Source organism: Ovis canadensis, chromosome 1 (assembly GCF_042477335.2).
Source record: "Ovis canadensis isolate MfBH-ARS-UI-01 breed Bighorn chromosome 1, ARS-UI_OviCan_v2, whole genome shotgun sequence".
Taxonomy (NCBI): domain Eukaryota; kingdom Metazoa; phylum Chordata; class Mammalia; order Artiodactyla; family Bovidae; genus Ovis; species Ovis canadensis.
This window is the reverse complement of record NC_091245.1, coordinates 241,653,788-241,673,469: the sequence shown is the minus strand read 5'-3', so window position 1 is coordinate 241,673,469 and position 19,682 is coordinate 241,653,788. Positions and strand designations below refer to the sequence as shown.

The following is a 19,682-nucleotide window of genomic DNA, read 5'->3' as shown; positions in this document are numbered from 1 at the left end:
TTTTTAACAATTTTTAAATATTTTTATTTTAATGTGGTTGAAGTGCAGAAATCAGGGTGGGAAACATTCTAGGCTGATGGAGATCAAAGGTCCTGAGGTGGGAGGGTGCCTGACCTGTGGGAATGGAGTACATGAGCAAAACAGGGTGGCCAACATGGCTGAAGGGCACAGGGTCAGGGGCAGGGACCGGGGCCCGAGGGGCATCATGACTGTGGTGAGCACTGCTGTAGTCACTAAGTTGTGTCCAACCCTTCTGCTACCCCATGGGCTGGAGCCTGCAGTCCATGGGATTTCTCAGGCAAGAATACTGGAGTGGACTGCCATTCCCTTTTCCAGGGATCATCCCCGCCCAGGGACTGAGCCCACATCTCCTGCATTGCAGGCAGATTCTTTACCACTGAGCCATGCTGCAGTTAGTCTCTCTTCCAAAGTGATAGAAATCTCCGCCAGGTTTACTGCTCAAACTCCATGAGAAACTGCCAGAGTATTTCATACACTACGGTAAAATTTAAAATTCTGAAGAAATCCAGAGATGGAGAAGTTCTGGGAGTATACTGCTCAGGATCTGTGTCTCTGGGCTGTTCTCCCAGCCCGGTGAGGTGACTCAGAGTCACTATGGGGCAAGAAAGGAGTAAGCTCTGAGGTGATGAGGAGAGGCAGAAATCAAAGCATCTGTGCTTTTTAAACATGTTCAGAAGGAGATTCCAATTCCAAGCAAAAAAAAAAAAAAACCCTACACCTCTAAATTTCATTTGGGAAGGTGTGCCAAGGGGGTTCTATTCTTAAAAAAGAAAATGAGGGACTGCCCTGGTAGTCCAGTGGTTCGGAATCTGCCTGCCAATGGAGGACACAGGTTTGATCCCTGGTCCAGGAAGATTCCACGTGCCTCGGGGCAAATAAGTCCATGTTCAGCCAACTAGTGAGCTCACAGGCCCTAGAGCCTGTGCTCCACAACCAGAGAAGCCAGAACAATGCACCGCAACTACGTAATAATTCCTGCTTGCTGCAACTAGAGAAAGCCCACGCACAGCAACAAAGACCCAACGCAGCCCAAAATAATAAGATTTTTTAACAAAATAGAAAAATGAAACAAAACACCCAAAAGAAGAACGCCTCAACTCTGAATTTTCTCAGTAGTATCCCTGAGTCCAGCTGGGTACCGTGGGTAGCCTTGTGGTCTGCAGCCATTCCCGGCTGGTGTTCTCAGATGATGCCACTACCCAGGGTCTAGGGAGGGCAGAGAAAACATCTCTCTAAAGCTCCTGGTGTTCACCGTGGGAAGACTTTTTGAGCGCTGTCTTCTAGATCAGTCTAGATCATTTATGGGGAATTCCTTCTTCAGCCTCTACACTTCAAAAAACTGTTTCTCCTCTACACCAGGCAAGTCTTTCCCTCCTGATATTCTGAGTCCGGTAACTGAACATGTGGCCCTCTTTGCACAAGTCCCCAAGTCTCGGAGTTAAGTCTTCAGGCACCTCTAGAAACCACACAAGGCCTGCAGTATGCACTTTCTTCCCTGGCTTTATTATTTTCTCAGTCTTTTACCCCAACTTAAGTTTATTACCAGTATCCCTTTTTTTCTGGCCAGGCTGTAGGCCTTGTGGGTTCTTAGTCCCCTGACCAAGGATCAAACCTGTGTCCCTACAGTGGAAGTGTAGAGTCCTAACCACTGCACAGTAGGAATTCCCTGTCTATCCTTTTGAAGTAAGTGTTTTGGAAAAGGCAAGATTAGAATCAATGGACAGAAGCATCACAGTTTCATTTTTAAAACCCTATCTCTGTATATGGGCTTCCCAGCGGTCGCTAGTGGTAAAGAACCCTCCTGCCAGTGCAGGAGACGTAAGAGATGTGGGTTCAATCCCTAGGTTGGGAAGATCCCTGGAGAAGGGCACAGCAACCCATTCCAATATTCTTTTTTTTTTTTTTCATTCCACTATTCTTGCCTGGAGAAACCCATGGACAGAGGAGCCTGATGGGCTACATACAGTCCATAGGGTTGCAAAGAGTCAGACATGACTGAAGCAACTTAGCACACATGCACAATCTCTGTATACACAGCTACACTGATATATTGATAGTATTACTTATGAATTAAGTAGTGTTCTAAGAAGCTTTAAGCAAGCATGTTAGATATGGCATTTTCTCATCATCCTGAGGAAGGAAAAGTATTTACATGACCTGAGGACACACCTTACAGAGACCTGGGGGATCAAAAAGTTTTCCTCATGTCGGAGAAGGCAATGGCACCCCACTCCAGTACTCTTGCCTGGGAAATCCCATGGACGGAGGAGCCTGGTGGGCTGCAGTCCATGGGGTCACTAAGAGTCAAACGACTGAGCGACTTCACTTTCACTTTTCACTTTCATGCATTCGAGAAGGAAATGGCACCCCACTCCAGTGTTCTTGCCTGGAGAATCCCAGGGACAGGGGAGCCTGGTGGGCTGCCGTCTATGGGGTCACACAGAGTCGGACACGACTGAAGCGACTTAGCAGCAGCAGCACTGTCTTTATGGAACACACTTGTGAGCGAAGCCCGCTGAGCCGAGCAAACTCTGCCCTCCTCCCAAAATCACCCATTCTGGGACAAACTGACATGTGCCTCCTGACAGGATGCAGAAGAACACAACCATCACCTTTGTGCTACTCCTGCCAAAAAGGTACAACCTAAATCTAAACCAGGAGGAAACACCATGTCAAGGTCCAGAAACACAAAAGCTATAGGTAAAAAAATTCCAGGTAAAAACAAATTAAGGAGAGAAGACGATTAAATACAATGAATGACCTTCAATAGACCCTGGACCAGAAACCAAATGGCCAAAAAGGAAATTACTGTGCCAAATGAAACTTCAAAAAGTGAAAGTTGTTCAGGTGTGTCCAACTCTTTGTGACTCCATGGCCTGTAGCCCGCCAGGCTCCTCTGTCCATGGAATTCTACAGGCCAGAATGCTGGAATGGGTAGTCATTCTCTTCTTCAGGGTATCTTTCCAACCCAGGGATGGAACCCAGGTCTCCCACATTGCAGGCAAATTCTTTACCATCTGAGCCACCAGGGAAGTTCCACAAAAAGGCAAGTCATACAAATTTTTTGGTTTCCCGGTGTACAAAAAGCTATGCTTATACTATACTGTAGTGTATTAAATTTATTGTACACACACACACACACACATATATATATACAATGGCATTATTTCTAAAAAAATGTACATATCTTAATTAAAAGGTTCTTTCTTGTTTAAAAATGCTAACCATCATTTGAGCCTTTAATGAGTCAATCTTTTTGCATTAGTGATCAAAGTATACTGATCACAGATCACAACAACAAGCACAATAATAATGAAAAAGTTTGAAATATTGCAAGAATTACTAAAATGTGACACAGAGACACAGTAAACAAATACTCTTGGGAAAACGACACTGATAGTTCTGTATGACGCAAGGTTGCCACAAACCTTCAATTTGTAAAAAATGCAGTATATGTGAAACAAACAAGTCCTTTCAGAAAACGCAGTGTAGAGTATGGGGGAAAGGACATGAAGTCTCCAACTTAGTCCTGAGAAGTTAAGAAAAAATGTATATGTAATACATCTTCATACAGGGAAAGAGAGAGAAGCAAATGAGGCAATTATAAACAATTAACAGGATTCCCTGGTGGTCCAGTGGTTAACAATCTGACTTGCCAGTGCAGGGGACAGAGGCTCAGTCTCTGATCTGGGAAGATTCCACATGCCTCGGGGCAACTAACTCTGTGTGCTGCAATTACTAAAGCCTGTGCACCCTAGGGCCATGCTCCACAACAAGAGAAGCCACTACAATGAAAAGCCTGTGGACTGCAAGGAAGAGTAGCCCTCGATTTTGCTGTGCTGCTGCTGCTGCTGCTGCTGCTGCTAAGTTGCTTCAGTCGTTTCCGACTCTGTGCGACCCCATAAACGGCAGCCCACCAGGCTCCCCCAGCCTTGGGATTCTCCAGGCAAGAACCCTGGAGTGGGTTGCCATTTCCTTCTCCAATGCATGAAAGTGAAAAGTGAAAGTGAAGTCGCTCAGTCATTTGACTCTTAGTGACCCCATGGACTGCAGCCCACCAAGCTCCTCCGTCCATGGGATTTTCCAGGCAAGAGTACTGGAGTGGGGTGCCACTGCTGTAACTAGAGCCAAAAATAGATACATAAATAATTTTTTTTTTTTAAATGAACACGTAACAAAGGCAAATCTGGCAAAAGGTATGTGTGAGTTCCTGGTACTATATTGAAACTCCTCTGTAAGTTTTAGATTATTTCAAAATAAAAGGTGACACATTACAACAACAAAGAAAAAAACTTTCCCTAAACACACCCTAAACTCCCTGGAGATGGAAAAATCTCAGTCTGGCATAGTCCAGACAAACTGTACTGTATACAGGCCATTGTGCTGTGATGTTATTTCTCCTGGAGGAAATGGCTACTGCCCAATGGCTTTGAGAACTGACCGGGGTTTGGAGGGGGAGAACCCTAATAAAAACAGGTGCTACAAGACCCTGATACTTTACACTCACTGTTCCTCCCAGCCTCGTAACCTCCACCCCGGATCCCAACTGTTATTTGTGGACAAAAATACACTGCCTGTCATTTCAGTAAACAGAGAGTGTTGCTCGCCATCAAGCCATCCACCACTGCAGCTGACCCCAACAATGAGCCCTCATGAACACTGCGGATAGAGAAAAACAGGATATTGACCCTAGATAATTAAGTTGTAAATCAAAGAAATAATTTCAATGAGTGTAGATTCTTGCATCTTCCCATACATAGAAAAGCACTAAAGTCATTAACTTGAGATTTTGTGTGTGTGTGATTAGCAGTAATCTTTTGATGTTTGACTTTTTTTTTTTTCCAGTAAAAACTCCTATATATACTGACTTCTCCCTTTACCTTTTCTGAACAGTCCCTCAGTGCTGTCTGAGAGGCTGTTTCCTGGGCAACAGTCCTCAGGAAGGCCCCTAAACAAAACATAATTCTCAGCTTTTAGGCTGCACTTTATTTTTTTCAGTTGACACATCTCAAGGAAAAAAAAAACCAACTATGTGCAGTGACAGACGTTAATTAGGTTTATTGTCCTGATCATTGCATAACATATCTGCATATCGAATCACAAGATTATTTCTTGCTGTACACAAGAAACTAATATAATCTTTATGTAAATTATACCTCAATTTTTGTAAAAAAGAAAAATATCTCATTAAAAAAAAAATACAGAGCCTGGAAAGACAGGACAAAGAGGTGTGCTACAGGTCTGGTCTTGCAGAAGAAAAAACTCTATACAATTGTGCCTGGCAACAAGACATTGAACTAAAGAATTACAAGTTTTCTTGGGGACAACTTGGGCTCCCAGAGTAAGCTGACTAGAAAGCCTGAGGCCCTGGGGTGAAAGGCCCTCACTTCCCAGGGTCAGAGCAGAAGAAACTGTTCCAGGTTGGCCTTCTTGATAGAAGGAAAAAATTAGACAAGCTAAGAAGGGCAGAGTTGAGACTGCAGAAGAAACTGCCATTAGCAGCTGCCTGAGCATTCATTTTGCTAGGATGGAACAAGCCAGTTTCACTTGGGAAGAAATAATAATTCCATTCTAATTAATTCAGGCATTATGGCAATTGATAAGAGTGGAAGTAGAATATTTTCCTTTCATTTAAAGTGTAAGTTTGAAGCAACTATATGAAAGCCCTGTGAGCCAGGACTAAGTCATCCATACTAAATTTTTTTTTTTACTTTATTTTTTCCATCTCTGCAAATATTTAACTCCTGGCAAAACTGAAAACTCGCAACTCACTCTTCACTGGTGTCTAAGAAATATAACTGGAAAAGAAAAGGATGAAAATAATATGGAATGAGACACATGACATGTACTGGGAAGCAAACTTCAAATGAAACTTCCATTTATGACTTAGTCAAAAACATATGGATATGCAAGTTGAAAACCAGAGCAAGTGGGAAAGCAAGGTGCCTGGCTAAAAGTACATTTTATTGTGGCAACTTTAAATCATTATTTCATGAAAGAAAGTAGCACCCCAAACCAATTCTTCACAACAAACAGAGCAGGCCTGCAGTATACTGTCTATTTAGGTAAACAATTACTTGTTTAGTTCGATAAAAGCAAACCACATTTAAATTGTATTTTTTAAAAAGAATTCTTATACTTTCCTAACAAATTAACATTCCAAAGAAACTTGAAAAAAATGAGGAAATTAAAAGAAGGCACAAAAATTTAAGTACAAGAATATTTACTGTATATAATATAATCTATATAAATAATAAAAATAGAATCAACATTTACATCTCCAGTAAAAGAACTGGTAAAATAAGTTATTATAGAATTACACAATGGCAGCTATACAGCCATTAACACAATGGTTATAATGGTGTAAAGAAAGAAATATGCCCCAAGTCCATTCATATACATATTTATACATATATGATGGAGAAGGCAATGGCAACCCACTCCAGTACTCCTGCCTGGAAGATCTCATGGATGGAGGAGCCTGGTAGGCTGCAGTCCATGGGGTCTCGAAGTCGGACACGACTGAGTGACTTTACTTTCACTTTTCACTTTCAGGCATTGGAGAAGGAAATGGCAACCCACTCCAGCATTCTTGCCTGGAGAATCCCAGGGACGGGGGAGCCTGGTGGGCTGCCGTCTATGGGGTCACACAGAGTCGGACACGACTGAAGCGACTTAGCAGCAGCAGATACATATATGAATTAAATGTGGTTTAGTTGCTAAGTCATGTCCGACTCTTTGTGACCCCATGGAGACTCTCATTAAACGATGAGAATCTAATCCATACCAATCAGAATTACAAAGACTAAAAAGTTTGATAATAAACATTATTGGCCAGAGCAGGAAGAAAGCAACACTTTAATACACCGTTGCATGCATGTCAAGTCACTTCAGTCATGTCTGATTCTTTTCAACCCTATGGACCCTAGCCCGCCAGGCTCCCCTGTCCACAGGGATTGCCCAGGCAAGAATACTGGAGTGGGCTGCTGAGCCCTCCTCCAGGAGATTCTCCTGACTCAGGGATCGAACCCGTCTCTTATGTCTCCTGCATTGCCAGGGGTCGGGGGTTCTTTACCACTAGCGCCACCTGGGAAGCCCCATTAATGGTAGGAGTATAAATTCATGTCACCATTTTAGAGGAAAGTAGAACAGCTATTAAAACTTGAAATGCACGTAACTCTGGCCCCAGGAATTTCACCTCTGCAAAACCATCCTCCACATAAACAGCATATGGCACAAGGATTTGCATACAGGGATGCACACTGTGGCTTTGTCTAATGCTGCTCAGTTGCTTCAGTCGTGTCCAACTCTGTGCGACCCCATAGACGGCAGCCCACCAGGCTCCACCGTCCCTGGGATTCTCCAGGCAAGAACACTGCAATCGGTTGCCATTTCCTTCTTTGTCTAATAATAGCAAACAATTAGCAAAGAACCTAAATATCCAGCATAGAGGACTGGTTGAGTAACTATGGTTCGTCTGTAGAGTAGAATACTATTTACTGATAAAAAAGAATAAATACCTCTGTAAGTGCCAATTTAGAAAGCTCTCTAATATATGTTAAGTTTTAAAAGAGGCACATCCATCTAAGGACACATACATATATAGAGTATTTCTGAAATACAAACAGCCCTCTGTGCCTGTGGTTTCTGCATCTAAGGATGCAACCAATTTGGGATAGAAATGGAACCTGCAGGGCTTCCCTGGTGGCTCAGGGGTAAGGAGTCCTCCTGCTAATAATGCAGGGGACACAACTTCAATCCCTAATCAGGGAAGATCCCACATGCCTCGGAGCAACTAAGCCCATGCGCCACAACTACTGAAGCCTGGACACCTGGAGCCCCGCTTGCCCCAATGAGAGAAAAACCCACGTAGCAACAAAGAACCAGCACAGCCAAAAATAAATAAATAAAATTATTTTTAAAAAAGAAATGGAACCTGCAGATGCAGAGCCGTGGATATGGAGGGTGGACTGCACTGCACCATTTTATACAAGGGATTTAAGCATCCTCAGATTTTAGCATCTGCAGGGGTCCTGGAACCAACCCCCCAGCATACTGAGGCAACCGGTAGTAGAGGTTTCCCTGGGGAGGAGAGAAAGGCTGAGGGTCTTGGTGTGACAGAATCTTACTTCTCTGGAACTCTTTAGAACTGCATGAATGTTTTGCCAGGTTTGTGTTACTTTTCCAATAAAAACAGCTAATCAAAAAATATGCATTGAAACAGATGCTCATGATACATTAAGTGAAAAAAGCTGCTACAAAAACGAATGTAGAGGATTCTCCAACCTCTTTTGTTTACATTTATACATGAAAGAGAGAAATATGAGAATTTAGTGTGATTTTGAATGATCATATTACAGTATTTTTATTTTCTCATTTTTTGCTGATCAGTACTGTCTATGATGACCAAGTAGTAATTATATAATATGGGAGAAAATAAGATTCCTGAATCTTGCTGCCTCAAATATGTTTTAAGACCTTATTTTTCCCTGCTTTCCTTTTTCCAGGGAGATCTTCCTCTCTTCAGCGCACTTAATGAGAAAAGACCATGAAGACTTTTGTTTTCCTGGATTCTCTTATGGTATTATCAATATTTTGCTGACTTCATCAGAGAGAATTATTCCAAGTCAAGCGTGGCACAACAGCTGTTCCTGACCACCAGCAACTGCAAAACACCCTGGGAATAAATTTAGACTTCCAGAAAGGAAGAAGAAATCAATCTTGCAGTTGATACAGGGTGGGGGAGGTGATGATCACACACAGGCGGGGGTCAACATCACCAGGAGCCCCAAAGAGGAGATCAAAGAAAAAGTGTCCAGATGTCACTCGACACATCAATTTGGAACAAATGGCCAAATGACTACCATCCCAGCATCCCTCTGCCTAAAACTTTAACTGGATGACATTCTTCACAGCAAGGAAGCTCCTGGGGGCAAACTACTGAAAGTCAGCCAGCAGATAGTACTACAACTGTCCAGATTATTTTTAAAATTCTCAACCGAGGCCTGCAGCCTGGTGAAGAGTTTAGAACCCATTAAAAATAAATAAGTAAATGAACGTCGTGCCTACAAAAAAAGGGACAAAGGAAAAGCTTGACCTGGCCTTGACCCCCTTCCTAAGAGGATCTGTTCATCTTTGGGGTGTGGGGCACCCCTTCTGGAATTTTTCAGGGGCTTAAGCCTGTAGAGGGGGCTTCCCTGGTGGTTCAGATGGTAAATAATCTGCTTGTAATGCAAGAAACCTGGATTCAATCCTTGGGTCAGGAAGATCCCCTGGAAAAGGAAAGGACACCCCACTCCAATATTTTTGCCTGGAGAATTCCATGGATAGAGGGGCCTGGTGGGCTACAGAGGATCACATGGGGTCACAAAGAGACTGCAAAGAGTCAGACATGACTGAGCCACTAACGCTTTCACTTTCAAGCCTGTAGAGGCCTCTTTGGTCAGTTCTCAGCTAGTGAAGTTCAAGGTGGGCTTACACACTGATCTTGTGAATTTAGACAACACACTTCAATAATCAGGATGCTAAACAGCAACATCTCCTCTGGTTTTTGAAATTTCTGGAAAGTGGCTTCGGTATTCACATACCAAAGCTCACGTGTGCACTGACACCAAGTGCCAAGGCGACAAGTGCCGGTGTCCCCATAAATGTCTATTTCAGGCAAAAATCCCGCTTAGAAGTTGGTGGAATAAGTCAGAGAAAGATATCTGTCTGTTATCATTTATGAGTGGAATCTACAAAGTAAAACTAATGAATGCACATAACAAAACAAAAACACTCACAGACATAGAGAACAAACTAGTGGTTACCAGTGGGGAGAGGGAAGCAGGGAGGGGCAGGTCAGGGGGAGGAGGTTAAGAGGGACAAACTACTCTGTGTACAATAAACAAGCAACAAAGATATATTGCACCGCACAGGGAATGAAACCAGCAGTTTGTAATAACTATAAATTGAGTATAGTCTTTAAAAACTGTGAATCACTAAGTTGTACAGCTAAAACTTAGAGAGTTTTCAGGTAACTCAAGTCAAAGGCTGGATTTCTGAGTGGGCTTTTGCCACCTGTTAGTCTCCCATCTCTGTGCTAAGGCACACACTTCTGTGGCTGTCTCTACACTTGGCTGATGACCAGAGGCATCTGAGCACTTGAAAACAGCGCCCATTCCCAGACCCCACCCTACACGGTCCAAGGCAGGATTTCCCAGGGGTGGGGTCCAGGCAGTCTTCCTCCCAGCAGCTGCCCGTGATTGTTCTTTGGGGAGCAATCCACACTACAACTGGACTCTGAAGATGTGTGTTTAACAAATGCCCCAAGGAATCCTACCCAGCTAGGCCCCACTTAAACACCAATCTTAAGAGACTAGGAATGACTTGTTTGCCACAAAAAGACTCAGCTGCAGAGAAGCTTAACAATTCATGGTTTTGTCTAAACTGCACACGGAGCCTAGAGTTTTCTTCCTTACACCCCATCCTCCTCTCACAATAAAAAACTCAAGGCTTCTATGATGACGCACGGTAAAGAATCTGCCTGCAATACAGGAGACATGGGTTTGATCCCTGGGTCGGGAAGATCCCCTGGGTCTGGAAGATCCCCTGGAGTGGGAAATGGCAACCCACTCCAGTATTCTTGCCTGGCGAATTCTATGAACAGAGGAGCCTGGTAGTCTACTGTCCCTGGGGTCGCAAAGAGTTGGACACAACTGAGTGACTAACACTTTCACCAACCAAATGGTTCTCCATTTTGGGGGGCTATTAAAAAAAGAATATTACTATATTTAAAAGAAAATTAAGGAGACCATCCCCGATTCAAAAGCCTTATTATAATCTCTATCAACATCTAAAAACACATAATTGATTTACCCAATACACTTATTCTACAAAATGGTGCACCTGTGATGTGTAATACAGTTGGCCTTGGGCTAGAAATACACAGATTGAGAGCAGCGTCTCATGGGAAAAGAAAATCTCAACAGTCTTTTAAAAAACAAAATTATAGTCATAGTATAAAAAATTTTGCCTAGTTTATCAAATTAGACTGATATAATAAAACAATTTTCCATGTGCTATGGAGTCCTATGACAATTGTGTCAGTGGTTACAAATATATTTATTTTCATATTGCAAGCATTTAATGTCAGTGGTATCTGATAAACAATATATTTTTGTATAGTCTTCCAAACAGTTCACCTAGCAACTATTCCAGAATTTTATCTTGGAGAATATTTCTTAGCAAAGCTGTGGCATCAAACATTTTCAATGGCTCTTGAGACTTCTTATCAAAGAGTCTTACTTTATCTTACCTAAATTTCTAAATTTGGAGTGATAAAATTTATTAATACAAGTCCTCATCATGTCATCTCAATGCAAGCATATGAATGAATACTGATATAGATGAGAGATTTAAGAAAACACAAGGTTCATTTCTTTATACACTATTGTGTGCATGCATGCTAAGTCTCTTCAGTCACATCTGACTCTTTGCGACCCTGTGGACTGTAGCCCGCCACGCTCCTCTGTCCATGGGATTCTCCAGGCAATAATGCTGGAGTGGGTTGCCATGCCCTCCTCCAAGGAATCTTCCAGGCCCAGGGATCAAACCCAAGTGTTTTACATCTCCTACATTGGCAGGCAGGTTTTTTACCACTAGCACCACCTGGAAAGCCCTTATATAATATTATGCCCAGCTTTATTGCATAAGAAGAATTGATCAGTTGACTTTATTATTGGTTTTCAGGCCCCATTTCACATAATCTTTAAAAGCCTTAGAAGGAAGGAATTGTAGTGAATCTCTTTTAGGAAACTCCAAAAGTGCAGTCTGTGCTAATGTTGGCATCTGGTCCCATCACTTCACGGGAAATAGATGGGGAAACAGTGGAAACAGTGTCAGACTTTATTTTTTTAGGCTCCCAAATCACTGCAGATGGTGAGTGCAGCCATGAAATTAAAAGATGCTTACTCCTTAGAAGAAAAGTTATGACCAACCTAGATAGTATATTCAAAAGCAGAGACATTACTTTGCTGACTAAGGTCCATCTAGTCAAGGCTATGGTTTTTCCTGTGGTCATGTATGGATGTGAGAGTTGGACTGTGAAGAAGGCTGAGCGCCGAAGAATTGATGCTTTTGAACTGTGGTGTTGGAGAAGACTCTTGAGAGTCCCTTGGACTAAAAGGAGATCCAACCAGTCCATTCTGAAGGAGATCAGCCCTGGGATTTCTTCGGAAGGAATGGTGCTAAAGCTGAAACTCCAGGACTTTGGCCACCTGATGCGAAGAGTTGACTCATTGGAAAAGACTCTGATGCTGGGAGGGATTGGGGGCAGGAGGAGAAGGGGACGACCGAGGATGAGATGGCTGGATGGCATCACTGACTCGATGGACTTGAGTCTGAGTGAACTCCGGGAGTTGGTGATGGACAGGGAGGCCTGGCATGCTGCGATTCGTGGGGTCACAAAGAGTCAGACATGACTGAGCAACTGAACTGAACTGATGATAATACTGATTCAATAGAGTAAATCCTGACAACTTCAAATCTAAGAAAATAGTGTTGATTTTCTGCAGTTTAGAAAATAGTTAAGTTGTTGTTTTTTTTTTAAAAAAACTGGGCCTTTTCTCAGTCTTTATTGAATTTGTTTCAATATTGCTTCTGTTTTGTGTTTTGGTTAACCAGGGATTGAACACCGCACCCACTACACTGGAAGGCAAAGTCTTAACCACTGGAACGCCAAGGAAGTCCCTGTTCTCTCTTTTTTAAAACCAAGAAAGGAAAAAAACAAAAACAAAAAAAAACAGAACCCCTTCCCCTTTCCCTGTGCCCACCAGTCTTCCATAAAGACCCACTTCGCACCACAGCAATCTTATCAACGCCCCATCACCCCAACTCTCCCCAACAAGGGTGGAGGTTTTTCAGTTTGTCTTTGGATTTGTGTTTGTATGTGTCTGTGCGCATTGGGCTAATTTATGCTGCAGAAACCACAAAGTTCAAAAAGTAGTGAGAACAGAGCTGGAAAAATCACAGTAGCCAGATGTGTCTGCCATAAACTCACTACATAAATTTAATCAGGGCAGGGGGGAGCTACTGGAAAAATACAAAAATAAGATAGCCCACATATAAATCTAACTTCCAGTAAACTTTCAGGACACCTCTCCACATGCTTTCAGCGACACTAGACTGAGGTGTTCCTTAGCTATTTTATTTGCTTTTGGTAAAACGTCTTTAAGTGCCTTTGAACACTTCCTAGAGGGACACGGGAGCCAACACTGCAAACTGAGCAGAGACAAGATTTTCCATCTTGTCTTGAAAAGCATACCCTGCAAAAGCAAGCGAGCAAGGAAACCACACATGTGTTTATAATTTGAAACACAGATCAAGACAGACCTGGAGGACAGATTCTGGCCTGGTGGATGGAACATCTTCAAAGAGGGAGTGTGTGAGAGTGTGTGATATTTTAAAAATTCCTATAGCATTAAAAATATACCCTGGCTGCACTTTACCAGAAGTTTCTGAACTGGCTAGGGCTGGCAGTCTGGTGAAGCTGTTATACAGTCTTTATTTTTCCTGTCCTGTCTGGGAGGATACTGGCACCCCAGGTCGGGGCCTCATTCCAAAAAAAAGGTCTGTTAATGTGTGACAGAAGCTCATGGTTGATGATCGCTAGGATTATCACAGAAAAGCAAAAACTGCCTGTCACTTTCTCTCCCCCAAAACATTTGAAAATATGGGAAGATTTTAAGTTACTGCCTGATTTCAGTCCTCGTGTGCTAAGAAAGGGCTTCCTAGGTGGCACTAGTGGTAAAGAATCCATCAGCTAATGCAGGAGGCATAAGAGACATGGGTTCAATCCCTGGGTCAGGAAGATTCCCTGCAGAAGAGCACGGCAACCCGCTCTAGTATTCTTGCCTGGAGAATCCCCACAGAGAAGCTTGGCGGGCTCCAGTCCATGGGGTTGCAAAGAGTCGGGCATGACTAAAGTGACTTAGCATGCACGCATGCACGTGCTGAGAAATGGGAAAACATGGACACCAATACACTTGCAGGGAGAGAAGGTTCTTCAGGTAGAGCTCAAGGTGAACCTGCTCTTCAGAAACTCCCTCTGCCCATGAAGGAGCCAGGGCCTGAGCTCTTCATCTTTTCACCGTCACTGGCTGGGCTTAAAGATTATTTTCTCAACATGGAAGCAAAGGGTCTAAAAGAGCAACGTTTCTAATGCACACACCACAAGCTCTTCCTCCAGCTACACAGGGGCCAGAAAAGCGAGGACAAACCAGTGTGCCAGTTCATAATAATAGTGATAACAGTACAGTTCTTGCAGGGGGTGGGGGGGTGGGGGGCATTTTTTACGCTATGTACCAAAATATGCAATACCTAAATAATCAAAACTTTTATGGGGAAAAGACTATCATTATCACCAAATTACAAATAAGGGAAATAAGACCCAGGTTAACGAATAAGCAAAAGTAGTAAATGTCTAACCCAAGAGAGAAACTCAGTTCTGACTGCAAGTCTTCCCACTAACCACTATACCAAAAGGTCCCTGCCCTCCGCCTCACCCCCATCACCGCTGTAACAACCCAACTGATTTCCTTAGCATGTTTCGTTTTCCCCAGCCCACTGTTTCATGTATTATGATATGGCCTGTGTAGAGTCCTTTTTTTTTGTTTGCTTCATTTTCCCTTCCTTCAATAAAACAGAGTATCTATTAATAGTAATTAATCATACCAATGAACTCACTGAAAAGACATGAAATCCTACCTGGTGTGTGTCACGAAAAAAAAAAAATCAACTTTCACATGGACAGTAATCTTCCTCCTTCACTGTGTCACGTAAAAGTGAGAATTTCAAACAAGCTGTCAGCCCCAAAGTGATACAGCTTCCACTCAGTGGTAATCTCTGTCTGCTCTTCACTATCTAAAGTTCTCCAAGACCTTCCTTTCTGCTACCATTCACTGGGTATCTCCAGGGACTCAGACTCAAAGGGGATCTATCTGCCCAGACAGAATCAAATTGGATAAAACCTAACAGACAATCTGATTTGGTAAACACGAAAACAAAAATTTCCGTTAAAAATTAGCCCAAGCTGGAGAGGGCTATTTGAAATAACCCCTTGAGAGTCTGTTTTGTTTTACTTTGGCATTTGAAAAGAAAGCAAGGTTAATTACACAACAAATCTGCATCCTAACAAAAGTATGGCCACAAAGTCACTCATTCCAGGATGCCTTTAAGTGATGGTTGTCTTCTCTTGCAATTAAAATATGACTTGACTTACAACCCACATTTCAGGAATATATCCACTGAAAAAATGAGATATCCACTGACAAAAGCTTCCCTTATAGCTCAGTTGGTAAAGAATCCACCTGAAATGCAGGAGACCCTGGTTCGATTCTTCCAGGGAAGATCCCCTGGAGAAGGAAAAGGATACCCACTCCAGTATTCTGGCCTGGAGAATTCCATGGACGGTATAGTCCATGGGGTTCCAAAGAATCGGACATGACTAAGCGACTTTCGCTTTGTGGTGGTAGTTTAGTCGCTAAGTCCACCTCTTCCGACCCCATGGACTGTAGCCTGCCAGGCTCCTCTGTCCATGGGATTCTCCAGGCAAGAATACTGTAATACTGACTTACTGACTGACAGAAAGGTTTCTTGCGCTGGCAGGGAGTGGGGGAAGGGAGGAGACTTGAAATACTTTCACCAGGGGGCGCTATCCTCACTGAAAGTAAAAAATAGTGTTCCTAATTTAAAGCTCTTTGCACACTAATCAGTCTAAAATAAATCTTTCCTGTTTTTTTGAGAGCTTTTAATTTGAACAATGAAATGGTCCTCAAATATAACACATAATTAAATAAAACAAAATAAAGCTTTTATTTCCAGAAAACACAATGATGATAATATTTCATTATGTGCCAGGCATGGATCTACACACATCACTTATAAACTCATACAACCTCCTCACACTGTAAATATAATCCTCATTTTAAATATGGAGAAACTGAGGCAGAATTAAGCAACTTAAAAGAGCCACCAATAGGCAGAGCCAAAACTCCAATTCTGACCGTCTGACTCCCAGGACCATGTCACAGAATTGCAATATAAGGAGATTTATTGCTGAATATATTTTGCTATGTCAGTGATTATAGTTGCTCAGTCATGTCTGACTCTTTGTGACCCCAAAGACTGTGGCCCACCAGGCTTCTCTGTCCATGGACTTCTCCAGGCAAGAATACTGAAGTGGGTTGCCATTCCCTTCTCCATGGGATCTTCCCAACCCAGGGATCTATTGAACCCGGGTCTCCCACATTGCAGGCAGGTTCTTTACTGTCTGAGCCATCAGGGAAGCCCATATCATAGCTCTAGAAATACATAAATCAGACTAGTAAAGCTCATTCTATCACCTGACAGTACTGTTCATTGTATTTTGACATCATTTTCACATGTACCTAAATACCCATTGGTGAAGGGGACATATGACTTAAGTTCATTTATTTGTCAGATGCATGCCACTGAAAAAACCAAAATTCGAGATTTAAGAAGTAGAAGGAAGAGAAGGATCTTCTCCACTTAAAAGGTAAAAAGAAAAAAAAATGTGGTTGATAAAACAGACCTAAAATTTTCGGGTTATCTTCAAAATAATGACTATATATATATATATATACATATATATATATATGCTTATATACATATACACACTAATAATATAAATATATATGTAAACAGATGTATACCTATTATTTTCAAGATAATGAAAACAAAATACCACATGTTAAAAGAAAAAGTAGAAAAATCTGTTCTATTTGTAAAGGTTGATAATGGAGAGTGTAAACTACAGGCAAAGCTATAGCTTAAAATAAAATATTCTGAGTAAATCATTTATTATTAGGACCATATTGTAACTCTAAATAGCCCCAGTCTTTGGAGCTTACTTTGGATTCCACACTATATTTCCATTCTTGGGATACATCTGTGATTCTCAAGAGGCTAAGAACACACTGTGTAGTGGGCAAACACTCAAATATTGGAAAAATCCCAGAATGTGTGTCTTGAGAAAGTCACTGCCCCAATTTATTAGAGATCTGGGGAAAAGTATTTCATTCAGCTACAGGTAAACTTGTTTCAGACATTCCAATTACAATTTCTTTAGATGAACTTTTACCAACTTCTAGTGTGTTGGAGGGTGAGGGAGGACCTCACCTGTGCTTTCAGTATTGAGTTTTTAGCATCAAAGTCCTTCTAATCTAGTCCAATTCCTACTTGCGCAATTTTTAAAAATTAAGCGAAGTACATAAATGAGCATAAACAAGGATATTCACTCCAATATTGGGTGCACTAAAAACACACTAAATCTCAATACCCATCAGATGGAGGCCAGTTAAATATTTATATTGGGTAATTAAAAAAAAACAACAACAAGACAGCTTTGTGTGTACAGGTATGAAAGTGGAAAAACCAAGGTGTGGAACAGTGGATATAATGTGCTAGCATTTATGTGAAGAAACGTACATAAGACTGGAAACACTGATTGACTCCAGGCAACACACAAAGGACTGAGGCATGGTGATCGCAGGGAGACTTACTTTTTGACACCCCTTTGAAAAGTGTTTGAATTTTTTTAACCAGGTCCATGAAAGATCTTTTCCAATGAAGACTGACTACAAAGCTGGCAATAATACTTTAATAATCCAGCTTTTAGACCTTTCAGTAAAAATTAAATGGTTAAAGAAACCCTGAAACAGTCTAATGTTACCTAATTTGTGGTTTCTTTGCTATACTCACATCTGCTTTCTACTTGAGCTCTAATATACTGGGGACAAATGACTCATGGGAAGCTTTGGTTTACCACTGCTCATACAAGCACTGGTACCATTTTCCTTGATCTGCCCTTTAGATACGAAACACAACAGAGGCTGTTCCAAGTCATTTGCCTTTTGTATATATTTTACATCTGCAGGCTTTAAAATGGTAGATCCAGACTTCCTGAAAGAAGGGACAACATATTTACTTGAGTATACTGACTCAGACCTCCTTGAGTCCATACTCACCATGGCTAAGCCACAGTTATAAATGGAGTATATCTACGAAAACTGCTTCCATTTTTATCTGTTCATTCTTGAAAATCCAACAGGGATTCTTTTCATTCTCTAAAACTCTGTTCTGTGTATAAAACAGTATCTGGACATCTGATCTTAAATGGAAATGTCACCTGAAAATGACACTATCTTTTTAAAAACTTAACCTTTTAGGGGCATGGAAGAATGGCTGGCAACAAAAGCTGATTGGTTCTGTTGCCGAAGTGTATTCATTCACACCTGATTCTCTCCAGTGGGTGGGATTTTACTCTTTTTGCAATTAGCAGAAACTAATCTCAAGTCTAAAATCACACCTATTCAAAATGAAGTGAAATGTGAACCATCCTTTCCTAGGGTAGGTGTGGGGAGAAGCCCCTCGCAGATTATGCAAGGGTTGAATGCATCCTATAACCAGACCAACCTCAGTTTCAACTCTAGCTCTTCTAGTGCACAAGCTGGGACTTTGGGAAAGTTTCTGAATATATAAAATGGGAATGCTATCACTTCTTATAGGGTGGTTGTGAGGACTGAATGAGATAAGGCAAGAAAATACCTAGCCTGGTGTCAGTCGCACATTATGAGGGAGAAGAAAAGGAAGGAAGCAAAGAGATTTGAGGCCAGAATTGTACCCTTTGGTAGTCTTCAGGGACCAGATTCACAGGGATAAGGGATAAGTACCCTCCTTGCCTTGGTGTGGGTGAAGACAGGAGGCCTAAGTGATTTTTCCAAGAGCTTCAATAAAGGTAATTGGAGAGGATGCTGGAGCTGTAGTGTCAAGCTGGATACCATGTCATGAACCACATAGCCAAGAGGCCAAGAAAAGATGGCAAGGGCAGTGAAAGGGTAATGCAGCCAAAAGGGAGGAAAGGATACTATCTGGGTACATGAGTAGGCACTGAGGCAACCAAAGCCGCTTCTGAGCTCCGGAGGCCCTTGCTTGAACATCTATTTATCCAGCTCCAAGTCAAAGCTTACCAAGATTCGGCTGAGACACGGCCATGGACCTCTGGGGCGCTGGTGTGGAAGTGGCAGCTGGGTGGAGGTTCATATGATTCAGGGGCTGATTCATCGCCTTCCTAGGGTCTTGCCATGTGGTGATTTTTTCTATGTGACTAAAAGAAGGAAAACAATTATCTCTTTAATTGTTAGTATCATTACCATCATCACCAGTAACAACACAACAGTTAAATGATGCTGGCCTTTCTTCCCTTAGAATTTGCTTACAGGAGGTTGACACATTGTTTCCAGCCAACATCAAGCTTGCCCACTTACCCTCCATCCAAGTTGGGCTATGATGGGGATTTTGCAGGGGACTCTCTGACAATAAGTTGATTTGGTTGACCAGTTGCCTCCATGTGCAAATGCCCTCTTAAAGGTTTCTTGTCTTACCAAGGATGGACCAGCCCCAGCATACCTCCCCAAGTCCAAGGAGCCTATGTTCTCCAGTCCCCAGTGCCCACTGCCATTCAAGCATTGGGATACCATAGCGCAAACTCCTCTCCCAAAGCAGGACCCTGCTCTCCTGTCCATCAGCCCTCCCATACTCTCCCAGCTCATGTAATTGACACAGTGAGACACCTCCACCTGGCCCAGCCAGAGACAGGGCCC

At 42.3% G+C, this 19,682-nt stretch overlaps 1 protein-coding gene across 2 annotated transcripts in view; it reads right to left on the bottom strand.

Moving 5' to 3' along the window:
* Nucleotides 1–19,682, bottom strand: part of WWTR1 (WW domain containing transcription regulator 1) — a 146,934-nt gene that overhangs the window by 46,510 nt on the left and 80,742 nt on the right. For both annotated transcript variants that reach the window (XM_069562805.1, XM_069562814.1), the window contains exon 3: nt 19,050–19,186. In XM_069562805.1, the coding sequence (XP_069418906.1) occupies nt 19,050–19,186 (137 nt within the window). The remainder of the gene's footprint in view (nt 1–19,049; nt 19,187–19,682) is intronic.